The sequence below is a fragment of the Tenrec ecaudatus genome, chromosome 2 (assembly GCF_050624435.1).
Source record: "Tenrec ecaudatus isolate mTenEca1 chromosome 2, mTenEca1.hap1, whole genome shotgun sequence".
Lineage (NCBI taxonomy): Eukaryota > Metazoa > Chordata > Mammalia > Afrosoricida > Tenrecidae > Tenrec > Tenrec ecaudatus.
Window position 1 is genome coordinate 48,572,378 of NC_134531.1, and position 23,731 is coordinate 48,596,108.

Consider the following 23,731-nt stretch of genomic DNA (forward strand, 5'->3'; position numbering starts at 1 on the left):
TAATGTCCAGGGAACCAAACTCACTGCCACGGAGTGGATACTGACTCGAGAGCCCCCTCTGTGCATTCCAGAGACCATGACTCCACAGGGCCAGTACAAAGCCCTGCCGTCCTCCTTTACAAAATACGATAAACTTCTCATATTTTGAGTCCAGTGGTCTGTTCTAGACATTATCTATAATTTCCCCTAGTTTTCTTCTAAGTGTCCCTGGACAGGAGTGACGGTCACATGGATCGCTTTGTTCTCTAAGGGACAGGATTTGCCATATGATCCAGGAGTCACAGCTCAGAGGTTCGGGGAAAGTCACACAGTGCCTCTGGAGTACAGAGAGGGTATCACCCTTACCAAACTGGGGTGCTTTGAGTACTAGTTGAGGGAATGAAAAAACAACAACAACAAAATCACTGAAAAAAATGCAGTTATGTGGTTCATTAGCGATAACTCAGAAACTCCAAACTCAGTACCATTGAAGCCCAAGCCAGCAACCCTATAAGACAGAAGAAAGCTACACCTGTGGTCTCCCAAGAATGTACATTTTTACCAGTGTAGAAACTCATTTCTTTCTCTCACAGAATGGCTGGTGATTTCAAACTGCTTACCTTGTGGTTAGAAGCCCAGTCTCTATAGAGCCCAGTCTGCTACTAGAGCTCCTAGTGAGAGAATATATAGGAATATATTCAGGTCACTGCACCTTAGTCATTTTCATCTGCGTTAGATTAGCCTCCGTGCATAATGAATTAGTTTTGGTCTGGTTCTTTTACTTGGCCAAAAGTGCTCTTTGGATTCCTTTTCCAAAAAGAATAATGTCTTTGTCTTTTATGATTGTCTTTAAATATTCATCAATATTGACTTTTAGATTTCTTTCCAAATGTAAAATCCACTTGCCATTAGGTTTTCATGGTAGTGCCATTTAAACTACTTATTTTCTTTCTTTACAGAATTTCACTTTATTATAAGTCATATGCCAAGTATGTATTCCTTTTTTGCCTATGAAATTTTAGTTTCTTTTACTAGCTTATAATCTAAGGCAAATTTTGTGAAATGTTAGAAATCTGACTGTAATATAGGCTTCCACTTTTAAATATGAAAACATGTTTATATTTTAATAACTCACCAAGCTAGTACCATGTAAGGAAACCATTCATCATCCTGTGTAACATAGATGTGTTGTGATCCCCTGTCACCAGGGCCTCCCTTGGCTAGGAGGCAAGGTGAGGTGAGTAGAGAAACACTATCCTTTAGGACACTGCCCCGTTGACCACTCTGGTATTGATTTACCCACTTTTTTCATATCATACTTGTTCATTTCATTTTCACGCAATTAAAATAATTCTATAGTCAAAATTTTCAATGACGAGGCATTTTTCATAAATACAACCCTGTAATAGAAAACTCCACCACCCTTTAGTCCACTCTGAGTCATGGGAATCCTATGTAAGTTTCCCAAAGCTATAAATTCGAACTTGTGATGAGCCTGTAGGATAGAGTAGAGCTGCCTCTGTGGCTTTGTGAGGCTGTAACTCTGAAGGGGAGTAGAAAGTCTCATCTTTCTCCTGCAGAGAGACTTGTGGTTTCAAGCTCCTGACCTTGCAGGTAATAGCCCAATGCATAACCCACTATATCACTGGGTGGGTGTCAGAATCAACGTGATGACGTTGTTTGAGTGAATGAATGAGTGAGTGAGTGAGTGAGTGAGTGAGTCAGTCAGTGAGGGAGTGAGGGAGTGAGTGAGTGAGTGAGTGAAGGTGATATTTATGGATGGGGGTAGCTTCATATTTGTCCCTGGGAACTCCTGGTAGGTTCCAATCATCATCGACCTTGAGGTTAGCTTACTGGACAGCGACATCAGGACTTCTACAAGCAGTTCAGCATGCATGGGAACCCACGGGTGGAGATTTTGCTGTGGGCTAGACCTTCAGATGCTTTAGATAGGCTAGAATCCCCGAAGCCCTTCGATCATCCGTACAACTCCTCCATGCTTTCTACAGTCTTTCCATGTAACATTTCCCTCTGCGACCTCTGCCTGCCAGGTTCTGGAATGGCGTTTCTTTGCAAATGTCATGGATCCAGTACACACATCTCCCTTGTGTGTGGTTGTGCATTTGTCTGAGGTCCAAACAAGGGCAGGAAAATGAATACCGCTCCTAAGGAAGACGTGGCGGGCTGGAAATGATCAGGGATTTGGAGCGAAAGGACATGGGTGTCAATCAGTTGCCACTTAAACACTTAGACTCAGTTGCTTTGTGAAAAGCAGAACTCAGTAGTTATAACATTTGACCTCACAGCCTATTTACAAAGAACAAAGGAAATAATATGTGGGCCTACAAACATGGAATTCGTATTATCACAAGGTTTTAAAATAAATATTTCAGGATTCGACTTTAACATCAGGAACCTGCGTGCTGGATGGGTCAAATAACATGATTGGTTCTATTGATTCAATTGCTTCCAGTGCAAAGCTAATTTCCAGGGTTTTTATGAGACAGGGGACTGGATGCAAGGTGGTTCTGTAATGAGGAGGCTGGTGGATTCTGATCATGGCCCTGGAGGTTAGCTGCGCCGCTGTTTAAGGAAGCAATCTGGCATCCAAAGGAGTCTGAGGCGGCAGTAAGAGGTTTTGATATGAAAATTGCTTTTTAACAAATGCCAAATAGCCCCTGTTAAATGTCTAATCACAACTGTTCCCAGCCAGGACCTAAAAATGAACTGTCTCTGCTTGTCTTTTTCTTTCCCAGAGACATCAAGGTGTTTTTGTTTTTGAGGAATTTTTTCTACAATAAACTCCTTTTATAACAGTCAGACGTGCGAGGGAGGCCATATAGGACTTACCTTGCATTGGCACGAGCTGGATAATAAGAATATAGCCTATGGTTTATATGTAATAGAGTTATCATTCCACGTAAAATCTCTCTTCAATGACTGTTAGACATTTCAGAATTTAAAATATCTCATACTGAACTTCTGAGTTCACTCAATCTAAAATAAAATCATGACAAAGCAGAGCCTCACAAGACAAAAGACCATGGCCTGTGAGTTGATACTGATGAGCATGGGTTCTCCCGGGTATCACCCAACAGAAGCATATCACCAAGCAGTTCTTCTATGGTACAACGGGGTGGTTTCGAACCACTAACCTTTAGTCTAGAATCAAGTGCAAGCCATTTGTACCACTTAGAAATCTGTTCCATGGACAGTATAACCCTTATCTGGTAATGATCTCTCATTCCTTTCCATTTCTCAGTCAAAACCCTTGGACTCATTTTTACTCCTTAAAAAAAAAATTCCCTCTTGAAAGTAAAACCAAAATAACACCTTCCTACGATCAGTTCCGTAGAAACCCTCCATCACCTCACGACTGGAAACAGGCAATTCTCAAGGGGGCAGCCTTCCTAGACCTTCCCCAGGGTAAGTCAGATCACATCACTACTCTGCCCAAAATCTTCCTGTGGCTTTCCCGTTTCATGTTCGAGGAGAGCCAAGTCTTTACACCACAGCCTTGCCTCTGTACGCCCCCACCCCTTTATCGGTAAGACTCCGTCCCCTACACGGTCCTCTTCAGCCACAGGGCTTTGGCACTTTCTCTTCCAGCAGCTCAGACGACTTTCGTGCTCCATTCTTTCACCTCCTTCCAGTCTCTGCTGAAATATCACCTTTTCTGTGACCTTGACTACCCTCAAATAATGACCCCAGTGCACTCGCCTCAACTTCCTCCTGCTCGTTTCTTTCGTCTCCCATATTACTGATTGCCATCTGACATACCATATAAGTTACCAAGTTCTTGTCTATCTCCTCCTCTAGATGTAAATTCAATGAGATCAGGGAGTTTTGACTGGCGTATCCATTATTGAATTCCCAGTGCATAGATCCATAGTTGGTACATACTACATCTTGCCACTCCTTAGAGCCCCACAGTTTATGTATTAGCCAAGACCGTGACATAGCAATCAGATAGACTACATTAGAGTTGGTGCCCCAAGGAGTTGTACAATACCAAGCTCCACAAGTGCTCAATAAACTGCATCGATTTAAAGAAAACAAGGTTTTACCCCCTACTATTTTAAACACCCCTCAGTAAGTTCTGTCTAGAAAAGTCCCTTCATTGTGAGTTTGGAGAGTTTAGACACCCGCAGACCAATGGGAGATATTTCTAGCAGTCCCTGGATTGTGGGTTTGAAAATCCACACTGCCATAAATACTGTTTACTAAATAAACAAAGTATTTTGAATTCCACTGGAGGTGGGCAAATTGGCTATGCTTGGGAAGTCTAGATAATCACTATTTTCCCACAAGATAATTGAACAGAGTAAGTGTTATTTAAAGTCGTCTTAGAAAATTTCCTGGTTTCACTGTAGGAAAAGAGCGGTTAGTAGTTTGGGCTTTGGTTTCGAGGGTCAGCACACAGCTGTTTACGCAGCTCTTTTGTCTGGTGGAGATTAGACTAAATCTTCTACTTCAAAGAGATTCGGTCACACTTTGGCCATCTTATCCTCTACCCAGACCTTTAACTTTTGGCACGTTGTCCGGCCACAACGGATCGCATAACATTTCACACGTAGATATACACCATCCCCTCTCCTCTTCCCGTCGCCTTCATTTAGGGAAGCCATTATTCTCTTCCAGTGACCCCTGCTGGCGTCGTAATGCTTCTTCGTGGAGGCTGAGTTTTCAGAAACCAGTATTCCACTGACGTCATCAAGCGGAGGAAAGTTCAGAGTCAACTGAAAACCGGTGATCTTGCCAATACTGGGAGTGATGAGTGGTCCTTGAATTGTTCACCATAGCCTACAGCCTGGCCTGGAGGCGACTTACTACTGTGGTTCAGTCTAATTAAAGAATGAGTCACAAACCATGAGGACATCCTTGTTATTCTTTAACACTTACCAAACATGGTCTTTTTTTCCAGTGTTGCCTCTGAACTTGTGTTCAGAGATGAATATGACATAATGCTGACCGAAACGTGTGTGTACTTTTTCTCTGAGGATTGCACCTACTCGCAGACCCTTCTTGGTAAACGTCACAGAATGTTGCAGAGGCTTGCCTTTCTCTTCTTCCTGCCTAAGTAATTAGGGGAGTCCCAGTCCCATGTGGGTGTGATGATGTCATGGCCCCTCCTGCGCAGCTCGGTCAGCATCCTGAATTCTGAGACAAGGAGGGAGATCACGAGGAGAGGGCTCGGGGAATCTTGTTGGTGATAGGGAACAACAAAGGGCCTTTTGAGCTGTCCAGTGGAGAAAATGGTAACAGCTTCTGGTCCTCATTTTTGTTTGTCTTGGGCCGTGTTCAGGATCGGTAGGAAGTGTGGACAATCGGCCCACTGCAGTCGAGTGGCTTCTGACCCATAGCAACCTGATGGGGCGACAGAGAACTGCCTCAAAAGCTTTGGGGTTTGCAACTGAGCTCTTTAGTCGCCTTACCACCAGGCATCCTGGTGCCCAGTAGAAGAATCGAAAATGCCTCACGTGCTATTTCCTGAATTCCATGCTTGCCCTGTTCCGATCTGCTTGGTAATCAGTACACACTGGGTCCTTCCGTGTGCATCTGCAGTACCAAAGGAAGGCCGGGGCTGGGTCTGATCTGCAGCCTTTTGACAAACCACACACCCCACCCACCATCACAGTAACTGTGCTCTGAACTTCGGGATCCAGTTTTTTTTCCTTGCTGCCCCTGGAAGCCAATTCATTTCTTCAGATGGTTTTTTTTATGCTGCTGAAAAGAAAGAGAATAGCTTGAGTGGAGCTTTGGCTTCAAAGTTGGACAGACATGGCTCTTCCTAGCCACGTGAACTAGATGAAGTTGCTCACCTCCTTGGGTCTCAGTTGCTCCATCTGTACAAGGGAAATGATGTTGCTGTTTGGTACTGTTGTCCACAATTCTACTCAAGGGGCTCCCAAGTGACAGAATAGAACTGTCCCATAGTTTCTTGGCTGTTTTCTTGGCAGTAACCAGGTCTTTCTCCTGCAGAGCTATTGGGTGGCGTGAGCTGCCATTCTTTCAGTGAGTGACTGAAGACTAACAGTTGGAGCTACTAGGGCTCCCTGAATGGAGGAAACAGTGAAGTGCTCAGGTACCAAACGCAACGTTGGTGGTTTGAACCTACCGGAAGGCAGTTCAGACAACAGCCCTAGCAGTCTGCTTTGGAAAGGTGGCAGTCATGACGATGCTGTGGAAAGCCGGTCCCTGCGACATGTGCGGTTGCTGTGAACCAACAGCAGCTGGCTCTTGAAATGGAGATAAGACGGTACAAGACATAAGTCCTTTCTCATATTCAGTTGGTGAATGTTTGGAAAGTCTCTTACATAGTAAGACTTACTTCTGGTAATAGGACTTCCCAGTATGTCAAGGGTCAGAGTCAAACTTCCTATGATACTTTCTAACTATATAAAAAGAAAAAAAACATCTCTAACTTCAAGTCGATTCTGACTCGTAGTGACCCTATAAAGTGGGATAGAGCTGCCCCTGTGAGGTTTTGTGACTATAACTCGTTATGGATGACCGAGCCTCAGCTTTCTCCTGCAGAGCAGGAGGTGATTTTGAACTGTGGACCTTGCAGTTAGCAGCCCAATGAGTAACCACTATGTCACCAGGGTTCCTCTTTTAACTACAAGGTGCTATTTTATTCCCTATAAAGGGTTCACAGTCACCTTGTGTTTTAAAAAGAAAACAAGTTTGCTGCATAGTAGATGATTGGCAGGTAAATCAGGAACAGTTGGCATAGACTCCACGAAACAAATCTGCTGCCGTTGTGTTGCGTCTCTCATAGCAACCCTGTGGTGTGGTTACTCACTGCCAGCAAGGCTTTGCTGGGCCATCAAATCAGTTCCAACTCATAGGACCCTTTGTGCAACAGAACTAAACGCTGCCTTGGCCTGTGCCATCCTCACAACGGTTCCCGTGCATAAGCCACTGTCCCAGCCGCTGTGTCAATCCATCGCCTTGATGGCCTTCCTCTTTGTCACTTACGTCTGCTTTACCAAGCCTGATGTTCTTCTCCAGGACTGGTTTCTCCTGACAATGTGTCCAACCTATTGTGAGATGAAGTCTCACCATCCTTGCTTCTAAGGAGCATTTTGGCTGTACTTCTTTCAAGACAGATTTGTTTGACCTGTGGACAGCCCATGAGACTTTCAATATTGACATAATTGACAGACAAGTGATCTGGCAATGCTGTAAGACAGTGAGGTAGTTAGTTTATTGTGCCAACCTGGCCGATAAACACATGTGGGGTTAATTGAAGGGAGGAGAGATAAATGGCTCAGTGAGTCTCACCTTTCTACTTGTCCGGTCTCTTGCTTTCTGATGGTTGAACCAGGGTGCTGCTGCCTTAGCCAGTTCCCTGCTACAGCTGGCAAGGCTCACTTCTTGCAAGACATCCCTGAAGAGAAGCCACATGGATGTACCCTGATGTAGCCCTGGGTGCTGAAGCAGCTGTGTGGAGAAACCTGACAGCGCTGAGATGCTTACACGCTCACTGACTCGGCTTTCCTCCTGTAGTCGGCATCATTGCGTGTGTTTTGTGAGATGGAGGACTTGTGGGCTTGGGCAGCACTGGGTTGGGATGTTTTCTTGATGTACATTTAACCTTTATATGAAACTCTCTCTTATACATGAGTTTCTGTGGATTTGTTTCTCTAAAGTACCCAGACTAACACAGACAGAGTTAAACTGTTCCTTAGGACTTGTGAGACTTGTAAGGAATTTTGGGGCGTGAAACAGAACCAAAGATCCAATTGGCAAAATTTAGAAGCAGGCTTTATTGGGACGCTTGCGGTCTGATTCAGCAACTCAGGGAATTGAGTCTTTGAAACCGCACTTTGGGAAATTTAGGCTGTGGTTTTTATACCCCTGCTGGCAGGCACAGCTGGGAAGGGTCCAAGCTGGGGAGGATCTGTGCACACAGGTGCTTCAGAAGGGAGAAGGTCTTTGACCTTATCTATATGCCACGGATGGCTAGAGTGGAGTGTGCATATCTTCAGAAAACATTCTGGCTCAGGAGGAGCCGGCTCCAGGAATTTGAAGGTTGAGCAGGGGAGGAGGAGATCAGTGGGAGAGGGAGGTCAGTGAAAGGGAGGTCTATGAGAGGTGAATTCTGAGAGCCAAGCTGAAGGCACCGGATTCAAATTGGAGTCCCTTTTGCCAAGACCAGGCAAGACTGTCAATCATTCTGCAAACAGACAGCCTCATCTTTCTGCCACGGAGCTACGGGTGGGTTCACACTGCTTACTCTGTGATTCTAGGTAACCCACTGCATCCCAAGGCTCCTTCTGCAGAGAGCAGCCACAACACCGTGCTTTGCTTTCAGTTTAGGTGTTCTTTGTTTGATTTGCCTCCTTTTTTTGCCTTTTCGTTTGTAAAGAATCATGTCAACCGACAGGAACAGAATTAAGGATTTTCTATCTAACTCTTCCTTAACTGAAGGAAGTTATAAATTAATACTATCCATTCTTTTGTTTACGCATTTGTTTCAAAACCAAAAACAAACTCACTGCCTTTGAGTCAGCTGTGACTCATAGTGACCCCCTAGGACGTAAACTGTCCTGGGCTTTCTGAGCATGTAACTCCATCCAGGAGCGGAAAACCTATCTTTCTCCAACTCGTTTGTCAGGAAGCACTTATTCGGGGTTGCCTTCATCAGGCGCGGAACTCCCCCGGCCAATGGAGCTGCCCACTTCAGGGTGGCACTTAGTCAGCCCAGGCAGCCAGTTACAGACCAATGTGGTAAAAACTGAAACAAGTCCACGGTTATGCAAGTCCTCAGGAATGGCACCTTACCTATTCCAAGAACCAGAGAGAATGCCTAAAGGAAGTGGTGCATCTGAGGATAACTAGCTACTGGGTAGAACTTTACCTACAGGTGTGCCAATTTGGAAGCAAGAATTACTTTGACTTGGTGGAGGACCTGAGTTTAATATGGCTGAAACATCAAGTTGCATAGAAAGAGAATCTTCCACAATCGCTCTTTCTTTCTTGTACTTTAAGATGTGTTCTGTACCCAAACCCAGAGTTAGTTAGTCTCACAAGACTAACGCACAAGAAGATTAGCTGCTGGAAGACAGTTTTCATCTTGCAATGTCTTTGTAAGTTTCCTAATTTTCTCTGAGAAGTCATAAATTTGAAGACCATCGATATGCTTAACCAGGCATTCATATCCAGTTACGGAGCCCCTTCCTCTATTTAAGTAAATATTGGTATTTAGTAACACTCAATATTTCTAGTTCCATCTTTTCCAAAAAGCCTTAGCAACATGCAGTTGAATAATTTTAATCTTAAATATGGGTTGTGTGTTAATCAATCATCTACTTAGAAAAAGACAAAAATCGTTCCTCTCGATGATAGTTTTAATCAAAGTTCATTAAGTTAAAGTTAGGAGTCTCTACCTCAGTTTGAGAATAAGGTTATGTGGTGAGTGACAGAAGAGACTTCATGTTAAATTTATAATTGTTCCATCAAAATAATCTGCACTTTCTCCTTTCATGACTGTGCTTGCCATTTCCTTTGCTAAGAATATCATCCACCACCTTCATCCTTCAGTGTCTATCTTTGAATCTTTTCATCATTTTAATATTTGTTCCATAAAGGAACTTACTCATATCCTTTGATTCATTTGAATGATTATTATTAGACTTGTCATGTATTTTAATCAGGGTTAGTAGAAAGAACTATACCTTAGTCTTTTTTATCCACTGTAGCATAGGACATGGAATATATCTCAATATATATTTTTTAATTGAGAATGATAAATTATACAGAAGGCTCATGAAAGAATTTAAGTTTCATAATTAGGCAATACATTCTAGACCACCCCCAGTTTAGAGAAGAATAAACTTTGAATCAATTACATATTCTTAATAACTGAGTTCTGAGTAATTAACCTGCTATATATTTTTTGAAGGTCGGACTGTGAAATGGGCTCTTACTAACAATTCTCCTATGGTTAGCAATGTTGAGAAAACAGTTCTATGGGGACAAGGGTAGCTCTAGTTGGAGAAGGTCGGTAGGGGAAACTACTAAAAGTTCCACTCCAGTCTCTGCCCTTGACGTTCCGCTCTCCAGCTGTGTGTCCCTTCTTCCATCTCAGGAGAGCTCCATCGTCCATCAGCTCTGCCCTTTCCCTGAGGATCCCTCCGGATGACCACAAATGCACATCGTTGTAGTGGTGGTCAGGTGCAGTCTGGTCAGCTCCATCGTGTAGCAACCCTTTGTACAATAGAACTAAACAGTCCCCAATTCTTCGCCATTTCCACAATTGTTTGTAGTTCATTGTTGCAGCCTCTATATCAATCAATCTGATTGAGGGTCTTCCATTAACATAAAGCTGCTTGAAGAACTCATTGGCTCCCTAACTTAATTATATAATATGTGAAAGTACTTAGAGCATGGAACGGACTGAAACATGTTAGTTGTTATTCTTGGTTCTGGGACTATCTCATTCTTTAAATCTGTGCTGAGCAATCTAGAAGTTGCTGGTCACCTATGGCTGTTGAGCAGATGATGTGCTGTTAGTCCACATGGAGATATGCTCTAAGTGTCAAATAGGTTTCAAAGACTTAGTGACCCTCTCCCCCACAAAGGAGAGAGAGAATTAACAATAGTTTGTTAATATTCTCTATCACTTGTCGACGGCATACCATTTTGGATGTATTGAATGTAATAAAATATTTTGCAAAAGTATTTTCACATTTTTTATTGGCGCAAGTCATGAACATGTAAGATGCCGTAGATGGCTCCCATGTGTGGCTTGTGCCACATTTCTTTGGAGCAGTACTGGTTAGGACTCCCTTTCCCAAGCAGAGTGTTGTGGCAAAACAGCGGTAGTGCACACACTCACCCAGGATCCTGATCAGCCGAAACAATGAGAAAAGAGGCTCAAATGATAGCTGAGTACGTCTGACGCCTTCACTTATGAAAAGCTCAAGTTAGATATGGTATTCGCTGCCTCGTGGCCATCTTTTAGAAACTATAGTTTATATTGTATGTCTAATGAAGACCCCCTGTGTCTAGGTTACTGGTGGGCTCACCTTGGAGTGGCTTTCCCGAGAACCGCATGGGAGATGTCTACAGATGTCCTGTTGATCTGCCCACTGCCACGTGTGAGAAACTGAATTTGCAAAGTAAGTTCTAATTAGCGATGTGATATATTTTTGTATTTTACGAACAAACACAACCTTATTTCTTATATCCTAGACTTAAAAACAGTAGCGAAATGGACCATGTTTGTTGTTCTCTCTTCAGTCAAATGGGCCCATTTGAATTCTAAATTTCCAACCCCGTTTGATTTGGTACAATGCATGCGAGTGTACTGGTTCCTGGATCATCTATCCGCAGACTGTGGTGTGGTTCCTATGAACTCTTCTGTGGATTTGCTGATTCCTTACAGAAGACTGAGGCTCTCTAGCACTCTCTCCTTTGTCGTCTCAAAAGAAGCCATCCTGTGTAACAATAACAATTCTAGGGCTGAGTTTGGAGGTGCCAAGACACACTCTGTTCCTAATAATGTCTGATTTCTTTGTACTGAAAGAAATGATGATTTGTGCTTATTTGCTATTTTAATTATATGCATCTTCTATTTCTTCTAATGCACAAGGTTACTAACGTGCCGTGGAATACAGCGTTATGGAAAGCAAGTGTTCCTCCCTTTGATTAATATCACCTGCCTCAAGTTCTCACGAGGGAGGGGCAAAAATGAGGCGCTCATACCAAGGGTTCAAGTAGAAAGAACTTATTTTGAAAAGCAACATATATACAAATGTGCTTGACACAATGGATGGATGGATTGTGATAAGAGCTCTCATTACCAGCATCACCATGATAAAAACAAAAACAAAACAAAACTCTGAGGAGACATTGAGTGTTCCTGAAGAAATCAGATATGATTTAGGAACGATGATATGGGAATCAAAGGCAAGAGGAGTGTGCTAGACAGGGTTCTCTAGAGAGATAAAACCAGATTGCTGATAATTTTATCTCTATATAAAGATAGATATGTAACCCAAGAAATGAACAGTTAAATTATAAACAGATATATAATCTAAGAAATGAACAGTTAAGTTATAAACAGATTGATATATAATACAAGAAATGAACAGTTAAATTATAAAGCAGTACAAATGGCTCATTGCAACTCACTCCCGTGAGAGAGTTGTTAGACACTGGCAGTCCTTCAAGTCTTGAGGGCTGCCAGGTAGTTCTCTGTAGAGAGAGCTAGGTTGTCCCAGCACAGGCAGCAAACAGCAAGGCAGGTCACCAACTATCAGCCAGGTCACCAACTGTCAGTCCCCAGCTCCGGAGATGTAAATTCCAATTGTGTGGTCTTAAAGGGATCTCAACTTACAGCGACACAGTCCACAGGCTAGGCGTCCCACCCTTTAAATTGAGGCACAGAACAAGCAAGACAGCCGCACACTTGTCCAATGATCAAAGAGTGAGAGACAAGAAAGGCGAGGCTCACCTAGCCACTTATCTCTCCGCCCTTCAATTAACCCCACTCGTGTTTATCAGCCAGGCTGGCACCATAAACTATCTCAAGGAGTTTCAGATACTGCGAGGAAACTTTCAGGAAAGTTTGTTTCTTATATATCTCTGTTATTTAATATCTAGAATAAGTTCTGGCATAGAACCCAATCAACCACTGCTGTCAGGTGAATTCCAACCCACAGAGACCCTATAGTATGGAGTAGGATTATTCCCCAGGGTTTCCAAGACTTTAAATCTTTACTGAGGCAGGCTGCCTTGTCTTTCACTCAGGAAGCCGTTAGTGGGTTCAAACCACTGATGTTCTTGTTGCCATCCTAAAGCTCAATCCACTGAACCACGAACATCTCTTCTTTGACAAATGATAGGGTTCAGGAAGATGCTTATGAGAACGGAGAAAGGATGGGCTTATTTAATAAGGTTGAAGTTGACCTAGATCACTAACCTCCAAACTTTTTGAATACTCATCCATGTCTCTATATGTATATCTGTATCTCTTTCAAAGAATAAAGCTTTTGAATATTCACCCCACATTTTTATGTGTTCCTGACTATATGCACACACTGGCACATCTTCCTAATTGTATGTTTGCATAATATAAAATATGAAAACATATTTTTCGGCACCCCAGTGGATCATCCTTTGTGTAAGTTGCTAGAATATAAATCCAGTTGTGCTGAGGGAAGCAGGTAGATTATAAAGAATTTGGGGTAAATGATCAGTGAACAAGTTACCAGGCACCAAAGTGGGCTTCCATCTCCAGAAAGGGAGGCGTGATGGAGAGCTGGAGAGAATTTTTCTGGATAAATCAAAGGAGATGCACTTGTTTGTTTGTTTGGAGAGTGGAAGGAGACAGTGGAGATGGAGTAACCGTTAGTCGAGGATAGAATTAGACAATGGAATAAATGAGCCTTAGAAGAAAATACTTCATCTCTCTAAAAGAGACAAGATCTAAAGACCTAAAGGGAGAGCGTGAAGAAGAGTCCTGAGATGACCTTTGGGTGGTGGTGGGAGGAGTTGAGGGTGCTCTCCCAGCGTGACTCATCTTCGCTGCAGAAGACAATTTGTTCACTGAGAGCGACGGGACCCAGATGGAGAGTGAAGGCTTGAGAGGATAAAGTTTTAAAGCCAGTCTTTTGGAAACAGAGGGAAGGAGTTTCAGTACAGAAAAATGGAAGTGGTAAAGATGACTTGGTAGACAAGAGGACAGGAGCAAAGAATGCGATTGAGGAAATTTGTACGTAATGCGCAGTAAATTAAGGATCAATAAAGTGATGTTCTGGTTCAGTGGCAGAGAGGAGGGTGGAGATATTTATCTGCTACTTTACATGGCTGGTCTCATAACTGGAGCCTCGGTGGCTTAGTGGATTATGCATTGCACTCCTAACTGCAGGGTCAGCCCTTGGAGCTCAGCAGTGACTCCAGGGAGCAGGATGGGGCTTTCCAATTCTCTAAAGATTTAACTCTCAGAAACTCCAGAGTGGTCTACTCCCTTGGGTCACTGTGAGTCAGAACAATTCAATGACAGTGGATTTGGGGTTTTCGGGGGAGGGGGGTTGTTTTTGGTGGTGGTCTTATAACTTCTACTTTAGAATGTGCCCTCTATTGCTCTTCGCTAGATACCTTCACCAGGCAACTTTTGTTAAAACATGAAGAATATTTTACTGATGGAGGAAAATGGCATCAGGGCCTTAGACAGAACAAGGGTAGCAGGTTAGGGACCAAAGCGGTTCCTCAGATGTGTTTTCTTTAGCCAGCTCATTATTCTTATTATTTACCTAAATTTGAAGATTTGCAGGCTGTTTCTTCTCCACACCCTCCTCCTCTCTAATCTATTGTACTCTGCAGCACCATATACTGAAGCAGGCTTCCAGATCACGAGCGATTCCACTTCATTACATAGATCTTGCTCTAGGTCCATGGCACGATATTCAATGCTACATAGAACCCCTGGTACACCCCTCCCCCTTTACCCCTCTTAACTCTCCAAACTTAAACAGGTGAAGGTTTAATCACTTAAAAATGTGCTTCCCTTTGAAAGCTTCGATCAACGTTCCAAATGTCACTGCGATGAAAACCAACATGAGCCTTGGCTTGACCCTGACAAGGAACACGGACACTGGCGGCTTTCTCGTGAGTGTTGCCCTTCCTCACGCTCCTTCCTCTCAGGTGACCACGGAAGCCCCGGCCGCTAGCCGTCCTTCCCGCTGACACGTGCACGTGAGAGCCCACCTGGTCTTCAGTTGTGCTATTTGCCATCCAGCATTAAATGGCAATTTCAACTTCCTAGGTATCCAGCATAACTGTACCTAATATGGTCACAGACTGTTGGGGGGCGGGTGAAGGAAACAAAAGGAACATTAATTATTTGCCCTTGGGAGGAATACTCAGTATTTCTTGATAACTGCAGAATCTCAAATCTCCTTTCTAACTCAGGAGGAACATTATATATAGGTACTAGTATTTTAAAAGGTAGATTTCAAGCCAGGGATCACTTTTTTTTTTTGGTAGCCATTGGCTAATCCGATATTACTTAATGCATGACTCAATGTCGCACATGACCTGGTGTTCATATTTATTCTCATTCAATTTCTGAAATGCTATAAAAATATGATAAATTAGGAAACTGTGATTCCTTATTCAATAAACGGTTCAAGAAGGATCGGTTAATAATTTGTACATCTTTGTATAGTAATTTGTACATTGCAGGTGAATTAAATAATTTACATAAAATTAGGAAGAAATGGAAACTTTTCAAAAGAAGAAATTTTTATGTAAGGTAAACTACAGAGACATTGATAGGAAGAACTAAGGGCATGCATCATGCAGCAAGGGGAGCAAAGAAATGAAGTGCCCGAGGAATCCCAAAAATAGACTTCGGGGGGCCAAGGCGTGGCAACCCATCAGACTTGACCAAACACTCATAAAGGTCAACCGACAGACCTGGGACTATTTATAGGCTTTTCTTTTGTGTTGCTTTGTTTTCCTTTGTGTTGTTTTTGTGTTAATTATTGTTTTTGCCTATCTATCTGGATAAGATAGGCGGGATAAACAATCCTGAGGAGAAAACAACTGGACTGATGATTCTGGGGGAACACGGGAGGAGGGAGGCAGGGGAAAGGGTGGGGAGCACTAACAAACCCAGTGACAAGGGAACAAGTGATTTACAATCAATGTCGAGGAGGGAGTAGGCTGCCTGGGGGTGTCGTGGGGTATGATCTAGTGCAATGTAGCCAAGAGGAATTAATGAAAGCCAAATGAAGGTTAAACATGATAGTGGGACAAGAAGACAGTAAAAGGAAATAGAGGAAATAACTAGGAGGCAAAGGGCATTTATAAAGGTATAAATACAGGCATGTACATATATAAATATATTTATATACAATGATAGCGAAATAGATCCCTATACATATATTTACATGTTAAATATTAAGGTAACAGACGGACATTGGGCCTCTATTCAAGTACTCCCTCAATGCAAGAACACTTTGTTCTAACAACCTAGCATTTTATGATGCTCACCTTCCCTGACACGATCACTGAAGACAAAATGGGTACTTAAGCACATGTGGTGAAAAAAAGCTGATGGTGCCTGGCTATTAAAAGAGATAGTGTCTGGGGTCTTAAAAGCTTGAAGATAAACAAGCAGTCATCTAGCTCAGAAGCAACAAAGCCCACATGGAAGAAGCACACCAGCCTGTGTGATCATGTGTCAATGGGATCAGGTATAAGACCCAGAACAATGTGAATTAGGGGAAGTGCAGAGTGGAAACCCAAAGCTCATCTGTAGAAAATTAGACATCCCCTCACAGAAGGGTCACGAGGAAAGATGAGCCACTCAGTGTACAGTATAGCACCCATGAAACTTACAACTTTCCTCTAGTTCTTTAATGCTTCCAACCCCCACTATCATGATAGATTTTTGGTTAGTAGCAACCCTACCTGACAGGGTACAACTGTACTGGAGTAAATTTTTTAAATCATTTTATTGGGGGCTCTTATCACAATCCATACATCCATCCATGGGTCAAGCACATTTGTACATATGTTGTCATCATCATTTTCAAAACATTTTCTTTCTACTTGAGCCCTAGGTATCAGCTCCTCATTTTCTTTCCTCCCTCTCCCAAACTCCCTTTCTCATGAACCCTTGATAATTTATAAATTCTTATTTTCTCATGTTTTACACTGACCGCTGTCTCCCTTCAACCACTTTTCTGTTGTTTATCCCCAGGTGGGTGGGTGGGTGGAGGTTAGGTGGCCATCACTGTGATTGGTTTTCCCTTTCTCCCTCCACCTTCCCCTACCTTCTGGTATCGCTACTCTCATTATTTGTCCTGAGTGGTTTATCTTTCCTGGATTCCCTGTGTTGCGAGCTTTTCTCTGTATCAGTGTACACATTCTGGTCTAGCCGGATTTATAAGGTAGAATTGAGATCATGATAGTGGGAGGGTGGTGGAAGCATTTAAAAATTAGAGGAAAGTTGTATGTTTCATTGTTGCTATACTGCACCCTGACTGGCTCGTCTCCCCCCTGAGATCCTTCTGTAAGGGGTGTCCTGTTACCTACAGAGGGGCTTTGGGTCTCCCCTCTCACTCCCCCTCATTTACAATGATATGGTTTTTTTGTTCTTTGATTCCTGATACCTGATCCTTTCGACACCTTGTAGGGTTACTTTTATTTGCTTGTTTGTTTGGTTTGGGATGTGAATAAATTGAGAAAGGATCCTATTGAAATTTGGGGATTATGGAATATGCTTTACAATTTTTAATCTGTAACTCCAGATAAAGTGAAATACAATTGCAAGGTTTTTGAGAGACGAATTTTTCAATCAATCTAGCTTGCAAAAGAGTGGGGAGAGAGGAACCAAAGAAAGACGAGAGGAATGGGATGAACCACGTGCTGCCGACCCATCCCAAGGAGGCCAAAGGGTTATGTGGAAAAGGGAGACAATCATCACGCTTTCTTTAACTTTCTGAAATTCTGGGCTTACAACAGGAATGCCGTTCTGGCATTAACTATGGGCATCTCCTAATTTCAACGTTTTAATGCTGCTTTTCACTGCTCAGAAAATAACTTTTTGACCCATTACTTTTTAAAATAATGAAAAAGCTAAAGTGCTACAGTAAACAATTTAGGGGGGGGCATGTCAATCAAACATTGGAACTTGTTGTTTTATGAGCGGTCCACTGCCATCCACCATGGTTTCCCCTAACTAACTGGCAAAATGAACTAGCTTTATCGGAAGAAAGACGATGCCTCACCCAATGAGCATGAAGTAAGTGAACAGTTGCTTCCACTTCTCCTTACAAGCTCAGTTCTCTAATTGATCCGCAGCGTTACTCGATGTAAACTTTGGTATGCATTTTGGAAGGATCTGACTAGACTTCTCTTTCTAATTGTTCTTCTTTTATATCTAGTAATTTTGTCATTCTTTGCTCCACTGTTGGCCACAGTTTGCATGGATTTCATTGTCATTTAGTTAGGGGTTCCTGGCATGCAAGTGCTGCTTAAAGGAGAGAATTGGGGCTGGGCTAATGGAGACTTTACGAATTGGCACCCTCATGGCTGTTTGTAAGGGAGAAGGCGGCAGCCGGCTTTGAGGACTCCCTGTTTTAGGGAGTGGACATAAGAGGGCTTTGATCTTCTCAAGGAAGGAAGCCCTGGGTAATGCAAGTGAGGAATGAACTCAACTGAAAGGTTGGAGGGTACAGTCCACTCACAGGCACCTCGGCCCAAAGGCCTGGTGACCAACTCCTAAAAGTATCACGTCCTACAAATAAAACCATGGGGAGCAGTTTTACCTTGGCCTAGAGGACGTAGATGGTATAAATCAGAATCTAGGGCTTTTCTTTGTTTACTGGTTGGAAGTCCACAACATAAAGAGATTCTCCTCCTACAGAGTTACAGTCTCAGAAACCCAAGGGAGCAATTCTATGCTGTCCTATGGGGTCACTGTGATTGGAATCAACTCTATGGCGGGGTGTTGTATAGCAAAGTTGGAAACTGGCAGTCCATGAACCTCATCTATGTTCATTTAGCCAATGTGATATTGTTTGTTGCGTTTCGTTCATTTTTTTGTATTGAATTTTGAGTTCTCAAATTTTATGACACTGGATATTCTTGAAAACTTGGAAGATTCAGGAACACAGGACTTATATAACCCTGGTGGGTGGACAGGACCCATAATGGCCTGCTCTGTGTAGAAGGCCTGGATTCGTCAGTTCATCATGCTGTCTCTACTTGGCCCAGAGCCTCTTTTTGGTTTCCCTCAGTAGCCCATGCAGCTACTTGGATTCATGGTTTCTCCTGAAGCATGAGCGGCGGGCACGGCATCAACCAACAGCAGCTATGATACTGGATGGCAGTTATGTAGCACTTACTGTTTACACAGGGAGCACTGGGGAGTCCGTCATGAGCGCTCAGCAACTGTCCAGAACACCAGTGAGTCAAAGCCACCACCTGCTGCTCCTTGAAAGAGAGATATGACCATCTGCTCTTATAAAGGTTGAAGCCTATGAAATCCTCCTGGACAGTTGTACCCTTTCGGGTTGCTACTAACCAAAAATCCATCCAACCACTGTGAGCTTGGTGTGGGTTTAGTATCATCTACTGGCACTGTTCAGTGTTTCCCGTAAAGGGACCCATGCTCCCTTCACAACAACCTTAAAGGGTAGGAAATATGAAGAGGCTTCAACAAGTTTCCATGATCCTTCAATTCCTGTTTCCATGAACTGTTTGAAGTCCTGGTATGGTTGGACTCATTTTGGTGCTGAGGTACTCGAGGCCCAGGTAACCGAGCCCCACTCAGAAAGCGAACCTGCTCTTGTTTTCCTCTCGGGTGCTATCCAGGAAGGAAATGCCCTTTTCTCCAGCTATGGTGGGTGGTCTCCTCCCAAGGTTGACATCTGCCCTGACAGTTGTGGTGCTATCATTCAAGGTCATTGCACGCTGCACTTCTGCCTCTGCCCTGCCCCACAACCTGTGTCTACTTGCTCCGTGCACGTTCAGCCAAAGACATTTTTTAATGGTTTGTTTCACAAGTTGACAATTTCGGGCATCTTATTAAAGAATAGGCATGATTTCTGAGTTTCACAAACGGAGAAGCAGAGCTCTTGCAAGGTCGTTGTGATTCCACCGTTCTCATGGCGTTCGTTTCATTTTGTTTTCAGACGTGCGGTCCCCTGTGGGCACAGCAGTGTGGAAATCAGTATTACACAACCGGGGTTTGTTCTGAGCTCAGTCCCGATTTCCAGCACTTGGCCAGCTTCTCACCTGCGGTTCAGAGTAAGTGATGAGCACTCAGCGGGATGGCTACTTTCTCAGTTAAAGCAACGGGAAAGCGCACTGACTAGTCCATTCCGGCTCCTATGGACGTCACAGGACGGGGTAGAACTGCCCCTGTGGGTTTCTGAGACCTAACTCTTTTTGGCGGTTTCAAACCGCTGCCTTTGCATATCTAACCCCCCAATGCGCAATCCCCATGCCATCAAAGGGGGGGCGGGGAGAAAATGATCAACAAGTGCCACCAAAACCCTCACCTCCGTTTTACTTGACGTTTCCACTTTACATGGCCATAAACTTTGATTCGGAATGCCTGGGTGGTGCACAGGTGGAAGCATACAGCCTGGGGTGGGGGGCAGGGGGGCCTGAAAATCGTCCACTTGTACTCAGAGACAAAGGGGCTCACCCTGACGTGGACGTGACTCTGGCAATGAGTTTAGTTTCTTTTGATTTATTTACCTATGGAAATCTATTTCTTTCAACTTTTCCTTTGCAGCCTGCCCTTCCCTCATCGATGTTGTGGTTGTATGTGATGAATCAAATAGTATTTACCCATGGGACGCAGTGAAGAACTTTCTGGAAAAATTTGTACAAGGTCTAGATATTGGCCCTAAGAAGACTCAGGTAATAAAATCAGTAACATATACACTGCTCCACAACTTTTGTTTTGAGGAAATATTGTTACACATGAAGTCTTAAATTTTACATGTATCCTAGCCTAATATGAATTAGGCTGGCAGTAAACTTGGATGGCACTTGCAAATTGTGCTCTGACATGATCGTCTGCGTATGACCTTGCCCAGGGCTGGTCTGTTGAACTTGGATTTCTGTGTCTGGCAGCAGCATCAAGAGTTTGGCGACTCTTTCTTTTAGTTGCTGTATTTCCACCTTCACCCACGACATTATCATCTGTTTTAAAATTCAATATTTTCTTTATGTCCATGCTTATACCATGCTGGTGGAATAAAAATCCTTGTTAATGTCTGAGAAATGCATAAACACGTCTACAGATGTTACAACTTTACCATTTGTTACTGTATAGTCTTGCGTCCTGTTCTGTTGCAACGGCCGTCTCTCCACTTCACAGGACAAGTCTCTTCAAGAATTTGTATGACTCCCTGTATTTTAACAAGCCTTTAAAGTGCTTTTATATCTCCTGGAGGTAGGCAACCACAGCTCAGGAGCAAAAGCTACATGCTTCTACAAGAAGACTAAATAATACCTATTACACTATTTTTGGTTTTTGTTTCCTACCCTTTCTGATTGGATCTACCATTTCATGTTTATTATGTAATTACCCTCATTGTCTATGGTTGTTTATAATTGTTCACAGGTTTATATTCTCTTATAATTAGAAAATTTATATCATTTAGCCCTCCTTGTTCTAGTATCTATTTATATTAAAATATATTAATAGTATAGTTATATTAAAATATAATAGGACAGTTCTGGTCTGTAATGATTCATCTTGAGGACAAAAGTATAAGCCCTAGAAATAGTCTTCCTGGATGATAATGCTTGTTAATGGCCTCTGAGAAGAAGAAACCGCTTCACAGAAAGCTCCATGGGAAAAACTGGGAAAAATTGAAAATGATTCTCTTAAGCTATCAGATCAGTTTACACTTGATTTTGATTGTATTGATTACATAGAAATTATTTATAACTCAGTGACATTCCAATACTTACTAACTCTCTGCTCTTTTGAAGGTGGGGCTAATTCAATATGGCAATTATCCACGAGTTGTGTTTAACTTAAATACGTATAAAACCAAAGCGGAACTGACCGAAGCAACATCCCGCACTTACCAGCATGGTGGGGATCTCACGAATACATTCAAAGCGATTCAGTACGCGAGGTAAGCGGTGGTGTTAATGGAATAAAAGTGTAACAGGAGGGAAGAGCTTGTGTGACAGTAAAAGGAGAGGCAAGACAACGAAAATGGGTCTGAGACATTAAATCAAATTAATAAAGAAGGAAAGCTAAAGCATTAGATAATGCGAATGCTTTAAGAAGAGATCTTGAAAGTGGAAATAAAAAATCTGTAATCTCTGATATTTTAAAGTATTAATCTAAAAGTTTATATGGAATAAATGGAGTTAGAACGATGGGAAAAAGAAACATCTGAAGTTAAGTCTTGATATTGATCGTGGTTGCCAACAACATGAACGAATGGAGCCCCTCATGACACCTTACGAGGACCACAGCTCCAGAACATTGCGAGCCTGAATGGACTTGAATGGCTTCATTAAACACATTATGATCTTTAGGGAGTGTGATGGAGTTCTCATGTGACTTGTTGCCCAGTTTCTCTATTTTCTGAACTCCACTGACCTTCATCTTTATGCTACTTTAACCAGTTACCTTTAAAAATATGAATGGCTTTCTTATTGTTCAAAAAAAAGCACAAACAGCATACCTCTGTGTGCCCTTGCTTTTTTCACCTTATTGTTCATTTGTTCCACTACCATAATACGGTTAAAAAGTATCTTTAGCCTCTTCACTTCCGTAAAGCACGGTCCTCTTAATCCCACAACCCTGAGGTCCTGACTTAAGACGCATCCCTTACAGTGCGTCTGGATATGTGACTGCTGAACGCACCCGCCCCACACCGCTGACACGACACAGCAGACTGCTGGGATGCCTGTCAGCGTTTGGTCAACAAGTGCGGCCTCTTTGCTGTTTCCGCTCCATATGTTTTCTTTCCTGAAGAGAGCATTTCTCAAACCTCAATCTTAGTACTCTTTTCTTTTGGTAGTCTTTCTCTCCTAGGAAGTAGATCAGCTGCCATGCCGGCAGCTACCTCCTGCCTCTCCTGTGAGGCTTACCCCATGGCTCTGTCGTCAGCCTGATGTTCTCCCCAAGGCTGCACCCAGCTGATGGCGAATGCCTTTAAAATAAGTGTCTTAATTTATGCTGCCCTCTGCTACTCCAGTCAGCCAGACTCAAGACTGGACAGCTTTCTTCATTTCCCCACTCCTTCCTCAGAGCCCACATCTGGCTACTCACCACATCTTCTCGTTTCTAGTTCTGTCATTCCTCTTCAGTCCTCCCCTTCTTTCTTCTGTCAGGGAGTTGCATTATTGATATATTTATTTGCCTCTTGTATTACTAACGAGTGATTCTCCCCGCCTGTTGGAGTAGCAGATCTCTCAGAGGAGATGAGGGTCTGTTTGTGCTTGTTTCATCAGTAAGTTCATGGTCATTAGATGAAGTGCCCGCCCTGAACCAGGCAACTGTACGCAGGGGAAGGTCTATGTGTCTATAGAGAGCAGCTGCCCGGGAGGGGGGCTCCTTGGAGGGCCCCTTTCTCAGCAGAGACTGTGCATGTGGCAGTTTGTCCTGAAAGGAGCCTGAGAGCCTGTAAACTCTCTTCCAGCAGAATGGCCACTGTCGAGGGGGGTTTCTGGAATGTAATCATCTTGTAGAGGAACTCTGGTAGCACCAATGGCGTCCCAGTGGCCTCAGGGCTATGAGTTAGGAGCAGTTTCAAAGCACCAGTCGCTTCGTGGGAGACGGACAGGCCTTTCCACCCAGAGTGACCGTCTCGGAAACTCACCGGGCAGCTCCACCCTGTCCTGTAGGGTTGCTCTGAATCGGAATGGACTCAATGACAGGGGCTTGGTTGTTTTCTTTTTTTCTGAGAGCATGATGGTTCTGCACTAGGTTGCTAATCAAAGGTGGGTAGTTTGAACCCACCAGCCACTCCAGGAGAGAAAAACAACAAACCCAAACAAAACCGGACTATCTGCTTCCTTCAAGATCAGCCTAAGAAACCCTATGGGCCAATGCTACTTCTTCCTCTCGGGCAGTGGTTCTCAACCTTCCTAATGCCATGGCCCCCTTAATACAGTTCCTCATGTTGTGGTGACCCCCCAACCATAAAATGAATTCGTTGCTACTTCTACTTCATAACTGTAATTTTGCCACTGTTATGAATCGTAATGTAAATTGTAATGTGTTTCCCATGGTCTTAGGCGG

The 23,731-nt window shown here is 43.2% G+C and overlaps 1 protein-coding gene across 2 annotated transcripts in view; it reads left to right on the forward strand.

The window, feature by feature from the left end:
- Positions 1-23,731, forward strand: part of ITGA2 (integrin subunit alpha 2) — a 148,801-nt gene that overhangs the window by 55,054 nt on the left and 70,016 nt on the right. For both annotated transcript variants that reach the window (XM_075541024.1, XM_075541025.1), the window contains exons 3-7: positions 10,999-11,108; positions 14,510-14,601; positions 19,641-19,755; positions 20,249-20,376; positions 21,460-21,608. In XM_075541024.1, the coding sequence (XP_075397139.1) occupies positions 10,999-11,108; positions 14,510-14,601; positions 19,641-19,755; positions 20,249-20,376; positions 21,460-21,608 (594 nt within the window). The remainder of the gene's footprint in view (positions 1-10,998; positions 11,109-14,509; positions 14,602-19,640; positions 19,756-20,248; positions 20,377-21,459; positions 21,609-23,731) is intronic.